Consider the following 12,842-nt stretch of genomic DNA (forward strand, 5'->3'; position numbering starts at 1 on the left):
CACATCGAGGCAAACTGACAAATGCATGATGCAACTTGAAAACCACATTTTAATCCATTCATTAGCTAAGTTGAGAAGTAAATGTGGATTGTTTTGGTTACCACACTAACTACTAATCTCATAATCTCAACAGCAAAGGCGAGTGGTGCTCTAGTATATGACAGAGTTGAGAAGTATACGGAAGCTGAATCTACTAGTGGATAGATCGGTTGACAAATACATTAACGAAACCTTGCTTAAATGCCAATGTGGACCAAAAAACCTTGCTTAAATAAATATAGAGAAATCTTAGCTTAGATACCAATGTGGATCTAGTATAAGAACTAAGAACATAGTGAAATCTTACCTTAGATACCTCAAGGCAAGTCTGCCATTTTTTCCGGATGTAGAGACGTTCCAATTTGCTGAGCGAAGGTTCCATTTTTGGAGACGAGTTTTGACATCCGAAGTAACTGAATCGTCCGGAAATGCATCATCCAGTATAACGCTGAAAACCTTGTCACGAAGACCCCAATCGTCAATAGCATACAATATAGACTAGCTCAATTCCTCTCCATTGCAAGAAGGATCCACGGTATGAAATTTGATGATGTTTTTCTGCTTCTCCCATTCATCATCAATGTAATGAACACTCAGGCATAAGAACGTTGAGAGCAAATCGTGGTGCCCCACATAAGCAGTCAAGCAAACCCGACTGCGCAAAGCGGCAAGCTTCTCCTTCAGTTTGGTCTTTTCTTTGTCAAACAGTTCCTTAAAGTACCTGTGCATGACATATTCATCCGGCATCTTGACCACAGGATTCAAGCAAGTAACAAACTTACTGAACCTATCATGGGCTCTTATCGATGGTGAGTGCCTGTGCGCAACAAATATCCTGACAAGTTCTTTGTGTAGCTCGCCCTGATCAACCTCCAGATTCTTTCGGTTCATGTTAGTGGGAAATCGTCCCACACTTTCGACCGGAGCCTTTTCATGTTTCTGCCTGAAAACGACGGGCCAGGGGCGCTGCCGGTGCTCTCCTCTTGTTCTACCATGTCATTGGCATCGTCTACTTCATCTTCCATGCCTAGATGTCAAAACATGTAGCAATTTGAGTACATTGTGTATATTGACAATTGAACATTTTCTGATGAAATTGAGTAAATTCTTCACAGATAATTAATCGAACACATTGAGCACATGACTAAATATCAAACAAGCCAAATTGGACTTGGGGACTAAATCTGGATCTCAACATTGTACATTTTATTTATACTAAGATCAGTGAGCAAATGAGATAGTTTATTTATACTGGATCTCAACATTGTGCATTCTTGGTCCATACCCACATACATTCGTCGCAAGCAGCCAAGAACATGGTGAGACGAATTGGCCAGGAGCAAATCCACCGAGAGAATAAATAATCTTATGTACAAGATCAACGAGGGGGAGCCTGGATTCAGGAAAGCACATACCAACCTTCGCACATATCAGTGAGGCGCGGTGCGGGCCGGGATTCCTCGGGCGTGCGCCCGGCCATCCCTGCTCCGGCGTCCACAGCGGCCGGTTCCGACGACCCCGACCGCCCGCGACTGCATCGCGAGTCCCGCGGTCGCCTCCATTGCTGCCGGCTGATGCTATCTCCGGCTGGTCGCGCGATGCTCCTACCCCCGGTCCAGTCGACAAGGGTTGGAACTGGTGGGGATGCCTCGGCGGCGAGGTCGAGAGCGTCGGCCTCGGCAGCGCTGCAGCAGCAACAAATCTGTGGCTTCGTCTCCTCCCAAATCAGCGGCTCACCCCTCGAGGGCTCTGACCCGCGTAGAAACGAGGGTATAGGAGGGGATTGGAGGGGGTTGGACCGCCGGAACCCCGCGAATCAAATGGGTCAAACGGGATTAACGAGGATTCTAGTCCACGCGAGGACAATCCTTTCGAAACTCCTTCGATCCACCTCTACCAAACAAGACCTGGAGGAGGATTAACCAAACTGTACGCCATCGGCCTGTGAAAACGGAAACAAGGAAGGAAGAAAGCTGGAACTCGCTTCGCACTGCTCGGTCGTCGTCCTCGACTCCTCGTCTCGTCTCGGCTCTGCCCCCAACCGCTCGCCACGCCGCCGGTTCAGTCCCCTCCGCCGGCGGCGAGATGTCCTTCTTCTTCCGGGCGGCGTCGCGGCCGCGTTCGTCCCAGCAGGACCTCGTGCGCTCCATCAAGGACTCCCTCCTCGCGCTCGACACCAAGACCGGCGCCAAGGTGCTGCTCCCCTCTCTTGCGTCTTTACCCTCCCTGACCATTTCCGCGCACTCCCCGTCCGATCTGCGCTTCCCGGCTCGGGGCTAGCGTCTGCTCGTCCCGATTGGGGAGGGGAGTTCGGGATTGCCTTCTGCGCCGAGGAGTGTTCTCTCTAGATCTTAATGCCAGTGCTTCAGTCCTTTGTAGTTGACGAATGTTGGCGGACAGTGAAAGTCGTGCCTTCATATGGTTGGAGCTTCGCGGCGTAATCCGTCGTGCAAGCAAGTGACTTGGTAGGAACCGTAATTGCCAGTGATCTGTCATCTGTGTGGCTCTGCCATCTTGTGGATGCAAAGATTAGTGTGTCGGCCAAAGCTTCAGACAGTAATGGCGTCTGGAGAAAATGTGTTTAGCAGTCGAGTGCTCCTTTTGCCCCAATGCTGGTGCTAACAAAGGCATCCATGTCAGGGTGAATCTAATTCAAGAACTATCTTATCCTCGAGTCTGGTTCCGCCTGATAAGGGAATAGCTCACCGCATCACTTCTTTTTTCCTTCTAACAAAAGGATGTTTTCTTTTATATATCCGTTAAAAGCGTTACACCATGCATCTAAACAAGGGTTATGCTGGAATTGGCTTTGTTTACAAATTATCATCTGGTTTCTAAGTGTAAGAATTACAGAAGTCGCTCTACTTTTACCTCCAAACACGCATTTCCTGTTAATGCTTTATAACAGTGTCTATATACAGGTGGCCTGCAAATGTGAGGCACATTTGGAGCCTGCACATAATCATGGGAATGCTTTTTTTGTTACCACTCCTTCCGTTCCATAATGTAAAAGTTTTTTTGACACTAGCGTAGTGTCAAAAGCGTATTATGGGATGGAGGGAGTATTTATTTGTTGTTTCATGACTGTTGTGTGTCTATTTGTACAAGTATTTAACACACATTAGACCATGGACACAGACCACTGGTTGCTCATATACTACACCTTGTGGCCTTCCTTTATCAGGCCCTCGAAGATGTTGAGAAAAACATATTTACATTGAGACAGACACTTTCTGGTGATGGAGAAGTTGAACCGAACCAGGATCATGTCTTACAGATAGCCCTTGAAATTTGCAAGGAGGGTGTCCTTTCTCTTTTTGTTCAGAACCTGCCTTCGTTGGGTTGGGAGGTATTGTATTCATCAATTGAATGTGATGTCATTTTTTGCTAAGTGTATTATACTTATTACTTCCACATTACAGGGTAGAAAGGATCTTGCCCACTGCTGGTGCATTTTGTTGAGGCAGAAGGTTGATGAAAGTCACTGCTGCGTGCAGTATATCGAAAATCATGTTGATCTTCTAGATTTCCTTGTTGTTTGGTAAGGCCTATTGTCGAGTTATCGACACACTTTGTAGTTTGTACATGTTGATTGGTTTATTAGTAGTAATCCGATCATGCTACCATGTGAAAGCTATCTATCTGCTGCCTATAACTAGGAATGAAAACAGAGCGGGAACGGACGGAACTGAGTGCAGCCACATTTTTTCCGTGAAGCTAAAATTAATACATAAACTCCGGAAACAAATACGAAGCTTATGCTACCGGAAATAAATGCCGAGCTAATATTGTGCAGACACGGCTACGAAAGCGGATTTTGACCGAAACCAAGTGACCTCTTGAACCATAGAGAAAAGCACAACTAAACAAACAAACCTGTTCAATTGATATGACTACAATCTATTTCGACAATTTTGTAAGCCCATGGCCTAACTCCTAAACCAGCTGCACTGACGTAGAGGTGCCTGGGCACTGCATCGAGGATGGGTGGGTGGCATGGTCACAGTGGTGTCTGGGCTGGCTGGCTGGAGATGGGTGTGTGGCACCGCAGCGGCGGTGGCATGCTTGCGTGTCCAATTAGGAATGGTGAAGTGTTGGAGATTAGGCTAGGTATTAGCATTCTGGTTGTTGGGCCACAACATGGGCTTCATTTTGTGCTGGATTAGGCCATGTAGCAGCCATGGCAAAGATGAAAAGTTCTGTATTTACGGAAACAGAATTGTTTCCACGACTACTCCGCTGGAAACCGCCATTACATTTCTGTGTCCACGTTAAAAAAAATCTGTTTTTGCTCCCGTTTCACAATAAGTTTCTGTTTCCGTATTTCCTCTCTGTTTCCTTTTCCGCAGAAAATGCGGAAAGTTTCCGTTCCATTTTCATCCCTACCTGTAGCCAACTGCTTGATGTTCAATCCCTTTCCTTCTGGTCCCATCATTATCTTCATGAATTTCTATGATTGTTATGTTTGGCCATGAACTTCAGCTAGTTACTAGCCATTGGTTACTTCGGTTGCTGAGTTGAGCATTTTCAATATATATCCCCACCTATACTTCCATTTTTTGGTATTTGTTTATGGTTCATGTATACAGTATATGCAATTGTAATATTTTTGTGCTTGATTGGTTAATTATGTTGTGCTAGCTACAAGAACTTGGAAGTCGCATTGAACTGTGGAAACATGTTGCGAGAATGCATTAAATATCCTTCACTTGCAAAGTAAGGCTTCAAAGTCTCTATTAAACTATATTTTCTATTTCTTAGTGGTTATTATGGGCTAATAACGGCTTGCTTTAACATATGGTGTCCGACATGTGTGCCTTAAGAAAATATATATTCAACATATTTTGACTTTTTCTCCATAGAAACTCTGTAATCATACATAGTGCCTGATACAGTTAAATAATTCATTGATTTCACATACAGTCGCAATCACCCATGGGAAAGTTTATTTTTCCCGCAGAAGTTAGTTCTTGACTCCCCGCTAAACTAATCCTGGTTTGACAAGCATAGTGACGCTGTTGAATTTGAAACAGTTTTTCCTTCTGTTTACCTTCTAAATGTATGTATCAGCAATTGGCTTTGTTCGTGAGCTATGAGATGGTTGCCTGAAGCAAAGTACAAAGAAATGATTTAACTAATTACATAGTTGATTAATTTTACATGCATTTTGATTTTGTAGTGCTCTTTCAGATATATATTGGAGTCAAATAGCTTCGAGTTGTTTTTCCAGTATGTTGAATTGCCAAACTTTGATATTGCTTCTGATGCTCTGAATACCTTCAAGGTAAATCCAAATTTGTTAATTTGGTATTTATGTTAGCCTCTGATTGGGCTTTATGCTTGGTTCTTCACTGTTGCTAGTGTGATTGACATGATCTTTGCAGGATTTGCTCACTAAACATGAAGATGCAGTCTCCGAGTTTCTCATTTCCCATTATGAACAGGTAGATGAGAGAAAAATATAGTTCTTTGCGAAATGAGTGAATTCCACCATGTTCATGTTAACAAAATAAATATATTTTGAATTGACTGATCCACATTTCGTGTCATGTTCATTATGTAAATTGCAGTTCTTTGAACTCTACAAAAGGCTTTTAACTTCTGATAATTATGTGACAAGAAGACAATCAGTGAAGGTTAGCCTATTTTTGGTTACTCCATTAACATTTGTTGTTGCACTCGTAGAAAGGAAACATAAAAGTGTGTTACTGTATGTCAGTTTCTTTCAGAGTTTCTGTTGGAGGCCCCAAATGCTCAGATAATGAAGCGGTATATTTTGGAAGTTCGTTACTTGAACATTATGATGGGTCTACTAAAGGTATTAACTTGCCAGTTACATGTTTCCTGCTTCTAAGTTCAATAATCATCCATGCACTTATTGTCTTTCTCACTTCTTATGTTCTGCTCATCTTGCTTTTAACAATGGAGGGTGGTGGTACTAGTATGAGAAATGAGAAACACTGCTTTTGTATTACTGGCTCGCCAGTCACCATGATATTCAAAATTGTGGCTACTACTGGTCCAGAGCTGAATGCTTTTCTGTTTGTAACTATGATACATGGCATAATTATTTACAGTCTAGCTGATAGAAAGGTGATATTATATTGACAATTATGTTTCCTGCAACAAATTGTATACTGGTTTAGTGTCAGGCTTGTTATCTTGAAAGTGGCAGTTGAAGCAATCATGCTGCTTTTCTAGTATAGAAATATTTGAATAGACACAGTCAATACACTAGCTGAAAGCTGGGAAGTAGTTAAATGTTTCCTTCGAGCTTCATGGCTAACCAGCATTTTTTTGGTTATGCCCGTCCCTTCTTAATACCTTCCCTATACTGAATCACTGAATCACTTGTAGGATTCAAGCAAAAATATCAGGATATGTTCCTTTCACATTTTTAAGGTATTCCTTTATCTCTTTCCAACCTTTGTACTTGTTTGATTTTGATAACTTTGCAAGTAGTTATGGTTTCAAATATGGCTTTATGAGCACATCTATTCGCCTTGTCGGTGGTTCATTTTTGCTGCATGGAATTAGGTATTTGTTGCCAACCCAAACAAACCTCGTGATATTATTCAAGTTTTGGTAGACAACCACAAAGAATTATTGAAGTTACTCCATGCTCTTCCTGCAAGCAAAGGTAATTCTCTACTTCCAGCTTAACCCTACTGGATTATCAGATTTTGTGCTCTGACTAAGCAATTGATGCGAGCAATCGAGCAGCCAAACATCATAGCTTCAAGAGGATTCGTTGTTAGATTGCCGAGACATGTATGCATAGTGTGACACTTCCAGTGCGTTCTTCTTAATAGGTGAAGATGACCAACTTGACGAGGAGCGAGACTTGATTATCAAGGAAATTGAGAAGCTTGTGCGCTTGTCAGTATAGACCCTCAAGAAATTCGAAATTACCCGTTAAAAAAGAAAACAGTGGTCGAGCGAGGCAATCCATTTCTTCTGTCCTTATTTAAAAACCTCCAGTGTAATGTGATACCCTGTATAGAATTGTTTAGCATTTTATCATATTTACAGAAACAGCTTGTCATTTCTCAAGAACATGAAGCATTGCTGCATGCATATATGGTTCACATGAATTCATCACACCGGATTCTATACACATACCATAATTCGTAGACAAGATGAAGCCCAGCATTTTGTGTGTTTTATCGTTTCATGTTTGTGAGTTCTGACAAGTTTACATCACTGGTGTGAGATTCAGAAAGACAGAGTGAAAGAAGTAAGAGCATCTCCAACAGGCGTCTAAAAACTGCTCCACGCACTAAAATATTCGTTTTTTGGGCGTCGGGCTGCTCCAGCAGAAGCTGCAAAACGCTGCGCGCGCTAAAAATTTCTGGGCGTGCGTTTAAAAACGCTATCGCGCGCAGCATATTTGGTGCGCCGGCTTGCGCGCGCGGCGCGGATTGGGCGCCGCACTAGCGCGCGTTTGTTGGAGATGCTTCGGTCCCCGCGCTGCAAAACTGCTACAGTGACGCGCTAAAAAAAATTATTGGACGCGGATTTTTTGCGCTGCCCGTTGGAGATGCTCTAGTGTGGCAAACTGACAGTTAACACAGCTACGGATGCTTCTGCTCTTTGTAATATGGCACTTGTTGCGTACGTATGGTACTATACTTTTATACATTTTCATTTCACTTTGACAAGGGGAGAGATGGTGGTAATATACAGCAAGGAATCAATTGAATCCGACTAGCATCGACATTGGGGACGGCCGGTGTTGGGCCGGCGTGATCACAGCGGCCGGAAGATGACCGGCGCGCCGTACTGCGGGTTGAGTATCATGAGCACCCTGGGCGCGTGCACGTACGCCGGCGACAGGCGGAAGGCGAACCGCTGCAGCACGACGGCCAGCGCCACCTTGGCCTCGATGAGCGCCAGGTTCTGCCCGATGCACACCCGCTCGCCGCCGCCGAACGGCATGAACGCCATCTGGTGCCGCCGGAGCGGCCGCTCGTCGCCAAACCGCGCCGGGTTGAAGTCCGTCGCGTCGCTCCCCCAGTGCTCCTCGTCGTGGTGCACCGCCAGGATCGGGATGAGGAGCTCCGTGCCCGCTGGCACCACGCACCCGCCCAGCTCCACGTCCCGGTTCGCCGTCCGGATCATCGCCACCGCCGGTGGGTACAGCCTCAGCGTCTCGTTGACGATCATCCCCACCTGCATGCATATATGGCGCATCGCCGTTAATTAGCTGGAAAAAACATGAAAGCTGCAGCATGCTCTCGTGCATGGGGGCGAGAGAGAGGGCACGGTGCGTACGGTCTTGAGCTTGGGGAGGTGTTCTTTGGTGGGGAGGTCGTCGCGGCCGACGACGGCGAGGACCTCCTGGCGGGCGCGGTCCTGCCACTCCGGGTGCATGGCGAGGGCGACGGTGGCCCAGGTGAGGAGGCTGGCGAGCGTCTCCTTGCCGGCGAAGAAGAAGTTCTTGCTCTCCTCGATGATCTCCTCCGTCGTCATGGCCGGCGTCATGAAGCTCATCAGGTCCCTCATGCCGCCGCCGCCGTCGTGGTGACCGGCCTTGGGCAGGTTGGCGATGAAGGCGGCCAGGCTCTTCCTGATCTCCCTGACGAGGTGCCACACGCGCACGTTCCTCCTCAGCGGCAGGAAGCGGTAGCCGGGGATGTACACCTTGCTGTGGGCGTCGGCGGCGAGGCCGGCGAGCTCGTCCTGGAGCTCGAACACCGCCTTACCGTCCTCATAGTTCCGGCGCCCGAACGTGGCGAACGTGATCACCTCCTGCGGCACGCGCTGGAACCACTCGGCCACGTCCACCTCCGCCTCGCCACCGCCGCCGTCGACGGCCTTCGCCGCCAGCTCGTCGAGCATCCGGCGCATGGTGGCGCCGATGAAGGGCACGAGCGGCTTGAGGTTCTCGGTGTGGAACGCCGGCGAGAGCACGCGGCGGTGGCGCGCCCACTGGCCGCCCCGGAGGTTGCCGAGGCCGTAGCCCTCGAACTGGCAGATGAGCGGGTGCGCCTCGTACCGGTCGAAGTGCTCCGCCCGCGTCAGCAGCACCTCCCGTATCAGCTCCGGCGCGCTGATCGTCAGCCTCGCCTTGGTCCCGAACCAGATCAGATGCTTCGGGCCTGCCAAATGTCAACCGTCAGAATCATGCCCTCGCTTCGCCCCGGCCGTTCGATCTGCCCTCGGACGGTCGAGATCGAGGCAAGCCGTTGGAACGAGAGGGGAATTATCTTGGGTGTCCCTGCCGCGCCGCAAGATTTAAACAGGGGATAATAAACTAATCAATCAGAGCAGATCAGCAGAAGCAAAGTTGGATCCTGAACCGAAATGCGTGCTCTGGCTGGCAGCGCAGCATCAACCGAACGACGGAGACGACGACTTAAGCACAGATTAAGCAAGCCGCAAGCAGCGCGTGCATGTGGGCATGGATCTGCGATTCTCCTCGCCGCGGGCATGCATGTCCGCCGCTTACATAATCTAGCCGCATTATTATCGCGCATCGACAGCCTGGTGGAACCATCGGCCGATCATGCATGGCAGGCGAACATCGCCAGGTTTGACTTGGGATGGAGCTTGTTGCATATGCGGATTTTTGCTGGCGATGCTAGATAGCTGCTTGTCAGTAGTTTTTATCATCATTCAACATTTACAAAAGCGAATGAAGCAAGTAGTGTATTTTTTTCTTACGAAAAGTAGTGTATATATTTATATATAGTAGTACGTACATACTGCTACTACGTCAAAAAGGTAAAATGGAGGGGGTCACCTAACCAAACGAGGGAGAGAGGGAGGGAGGCACCATAGTTTTTTAAAAACCCAAGCTCTTGTTCCTACTTGCAAAAGCATGGAAGCATGTCCCCTCCTTTCCTCCGGCCGGCTTCACGCGTCACCCTGTCTCGTCGTCTAATCTTTGTTTATTTCCTCCTATGTGTGCAAACATATGCACGCGCTTTTCCTCAGAAATATTGATTGATCGCGGCATCGCGGCGACAAATAAAGCCAGGCAAAAACTCCATGGATGCATGAAGAACACAACGGAGAATTGGCCGAGGGCAAAACCGGAGGAAGAAGAAGAAGAAGAGGAGATTGTCACCGGATAGCTAGCTAGTGTCGTTGATGGATTTACCGTAGAGCTTCCTCCAATGGTGGTAGAAGGCGAGGACCCGGGGGAGGATGTCGTGGGAGCCCGGCGGCGCCATGGGGCGGGACGACGCGTCCAGCATCAGCCTCACCAGCTCGATGGAGCTGCCCACGAAGAAGCGGTACCCGGGCCCGCGCACGCCCTGCCCGGCGAAGTGCCGCTCCAGACGCCGGGGACGCAGCCACAGCGCCTCCGCCGCCGCGCGCGCGCACAGGCACGCCGCGCCCACCAGCACGGCGGCGCCCCACGGCCACGACCACCAGGACGGCGGCCACATGGCGGCTACGTACCTGCTCGAGCGACCTCGACCCCTGGCTGGCTGGCAACAACACGAGCCTGCTGATCTCTCTGCTGGCCTCGATCGGAGAGCGCGCGCCACGACGACGACGGCGAATGTGCGGCGCCGGTCCCGAGGCTTATATACGCGGGCTGCTGGTGGTGGTGGGCGGCGGCACAAGAAGAATTTCGGGCGATTGCACCATTGGCTGCCGGGTGCTGACTTGATTAGTTTATTACAAAAATATCCTTAATCTAGCTGCAATCCAGGTGTGTGTGTATGGTTCGACGGAGGTTAAATTGGTTTGGATTAACAGCGGTCAATGCCTGCCTACCTAATCCAGCACTCCGGTAGTTTTTGCAAGTGTTTTTTTTTTAAATTTCTTTTTTGCAATTTTTTGTTTTGTTCTGCGAGAACACATATGATAAGGACGGAAATATCATTACAAAGCTCCACATTCTCGAAACCACGGTCAAGGTCAAGAAGTAATGACATAGTTTCCACGGTCATCATCGTCGATTACAAAAAATGGCAAGGGGAAGTCAGAAAAGCTTTCACTCATGGCCATTGGTTCTGGAAAACATGGTTGAGAAGGAAGGGGGAAAATCACAAAGTTTCCACGCTCATCGCCGTCGATAGCGAAAGCACCGAAACGAAACAAAGGGGAAAACATTCTGCAAAAGAGACCTTTTGCCAATAAGTGAACCACTATATGATTGGCAATGTCAATAAGTCAATAACTTGGAGAGCGGTTCATTTCTTGAAGTCATACCGTCGATTCCGAAAACACGGTTAAGAATAAAGCAAAAAAAAAAAACCCGTAAAGTTTCTACACTCACCACCGTAGATTCGAGATACACAGATTAAAATGAAAAAAAAAGACATGAAGTTTCCATGTTCATCACCTTCTATACCGAAAATATGGAAAATAAAATAAGGAGGAAAATACATTATAGTACTCTACACAATTATTTTTTTATTTTGCATATAAGATTTATCCTAACTCAGACTTCCTAAAATTTGATCAAATTGTATTAGAAACATTAACACCTACAGGAATAAAGATATACTACAATATAAAAGTTATTTCCATGATGCATCTGATGATATTGAATTAATAGTTTGATATTGTGAATGTTGATTTTTTTTCTATAGTTTTGGTCAAATGTGATGAAGTTTGATCTGGGACAAAACTTATATGTAGAGTAAAAAGAAATGGAGGGGTATGAAAGATGTATTGCTTAGCTACTTAGAGCATCTACAGTCGGAACTTACAAATTCGGTCCGTCAAACGTCCTTAGATGCGTCCGATCAGTGACCGAGCGTGTCTCTTTTGAGCCCCTACATTTTAATCTGTACAACCGTACCTTTTATATTTTTTCTCATATGTTTGGTCCTTTGCACGTGATTGATGAAGAAAAATAAAAAAGACGGTCCAGGATAGGGTCGCGTCCTACGTGACGGACTGACCGGGCGTGTCCGGACGCGTCCATGAGTCCTCATATCATCTCCATATTTAAGATGAATATAAGAAATGTCGGTCAGTTCAGACGTTTAATATGAATATGAGGGTTTTGATTGAATTGACGTTTAAAACAGGTTTGAGAGGTCCGCCTAGATGCTCTTAGTAAACCATGGCATGATTGCATATGACAATAGGTCAACAACACGAACGGTTAATTTCTTGAGCAGCCGTGGGCCGTCAAGCTTCTAGCAATTCGTCAAAGGTGAGTAGCTTTTGCACTGCACCTTTTGTAGGAGTAGCAGTATCTCGTTTGTGTTCCCACGATTCTTTTGGCGATCGCAAGTGTGTACCTGGATGGGACATGGTCGAAACATGGTTAGGAACAAAGGAAAAGGACGGCGATTTGTTTTTTTGAACAACATAATCTAAGTCGTTTATATACACATACATACATCCATTCATATGAATGCGTACACACACGCATCTTTAAGAGACCAAATCGACATAGCATCTTGAGATTTTACAAAATTATTATAGACACCTCGTGATCAATGTGAACGTCTCCTTTCGTCGAATGAACTTTGCCGGAAACCTGAAATAAATCCATTAATAATGCGAGCATCAATGTTAAATTTAGGATTTAAATTTTAACGAGCTGAAGATATCATTGTTTTTCCAATCATCCAATCATAACTTAGTCTGTAAAAGAGGGACGATTTGATTAACGTGAGAACAAAAGTATATATCCCAAAAACATGGAGCACACACATTAGCTTTGACGAAAAACAAATGCACTCGAGCCTTTTTTGCCTGCCCCGCCTTCCTTGTGCCCTGAATTATTTTCTTGGCCAGGCGTTTTGGGGGCGTGGGGCGCAACGAGGGCAGGTTGACATGGGGCTGTGGATTTGGGTCTCTCTCTCTCCCTCTTGTTGGCTTGCTGT

The 12,842-nt window shown here is 46.6% G+C and overlaps 2 protein-coding genes across 3 annotated transcripts; one reads left to right on the forward strand and one right to left on the reverse strand.

The window, feature by feature from the left end:
• Positions 1 to 1,956: 1,956 nt before the first annotated feature.
• LOC123425010 (calcium-binding protein 39-like) lies at positions 1,957 to 7,140 on the forward strand. 2 transcript variants are annotated; one of them, XM_045108683.1, is made up of 11 exons: positions 1,957 to 2,232; positions 3,224 to 3,388; positions 3,462 to 3,580; positions 4,681 to 4,755; positions 5,230 to 5,323; positions 5,424 to 5,483; positions 5,610 to 5,675; positions 5,759 to 5,857; positions 6,397 to 6,441; positions 6,577 to 6,679; positions 6,852 to 7,140. In XM_045108683.1, exons 1-11 carry the CDS (start codon positions 2,125 to 2,127, stop codon positions 6,926 to 6,928), a joined length of 1,011 nt encoding a protein of 336 aa, XP_044964618.1. In that variant the 5' UTR covers positions 1,957 to 2,124; the 3' UTR covers positions 6,929 to 7,140. The 2 variants fall into 2 exon arrangements, with proteins under 2 accessions (XP_044964618.1, XP_044964619.1); XM_045108684.1 differs by having other exon boundaries at positions 6,763 to 6,854.
• Positions 7,141 to 7,623: 483 nt separating this feature from the next.
• LOC123425011 (cytochrome P450 734A5-like) lies at positions 7,624 to 11,096 on the reverse strand. The gene is made up of 3 exons (XM_045108685.1): positions 10,145 to 11,096; positions 8,314 to 9,140; positions 7,624 to 8,211 (listed from the first exon to the last, which is right to left on the reverse strand). Exons 1-3 carry the CDS (start codon positions 10,434 to 10,436, stop codon positions 7,789 to 7,791), a joined length of 1,542 nt encoding a protein of 513 aa, XP_044964620.1. The 5' UTR covers positions 10,437 to 11,096; the 3' UTR covers positions 7,624 to 7,788.
• Positions 11,097 to 12,842: the final 1,746 nt, after the last annotated feature.

This window comes from Hordeum vulgare, chromosome 2H (assembly GCF_904849725.1).
Source record: "Hordeum vulgare subsp. vulgare chromosome 2H, MorexV3_pseudomolecules_assembly, whole genome shotgun sequence".
Lineage (NCBI taxonomy): Eukaryota > Viridiplantae > Streptophyta > Magnoliopsida > Poales > Poaceae > Hordeum > Hordeum vulgare.

Bases quoted from the DNA above. Each gene is read 5' to 3' on its own strand.
- LOC123425010 (XM_045108683.1), top strand. From the start codon at position 2,125: ATGTCCTTCTTCTTCCGGGCGGCGTCGCGGCCGCGTTCGTCCCAGCAG. The intron at 3,581-4,680 runs GTAAGGCCTATT...ATGTTGTGCTAG, and splicing joins CTAGATTTCCTTGTTGTTTG to CTACAAGAACTTGGAAGTCG. The intron at 5,676-5,758 runs GTTAGCCTATTT...ACTGTATGTCAG, and splicing joins CAAGAAGACAATCAGTGAAG to TTTCTTTCAGAGTTTCTGTT.
- LOC123425011 (XM_045108685.1), bottom strand. From the start codon at position 10,436: ATGTGGCCGCCGTCCTGGTGGTCGTGGCCGTGGGGCGCCGCCGTGCTG. The intron at 9,141-10,144 runs GTAAATCCATCA...GACATTTGGCAG, and splicing joins CCATTGGAGGAAGCTCTACG to GCCCGAAGCATCTGATCTGG. The intron at 8,212-8,313 runs GTACGCACCGTG...ATATGCATGCAG, and splicing joins ACCTCCCCAAGCTCAAGACC to GTGGGGATGATCGTCAACGA.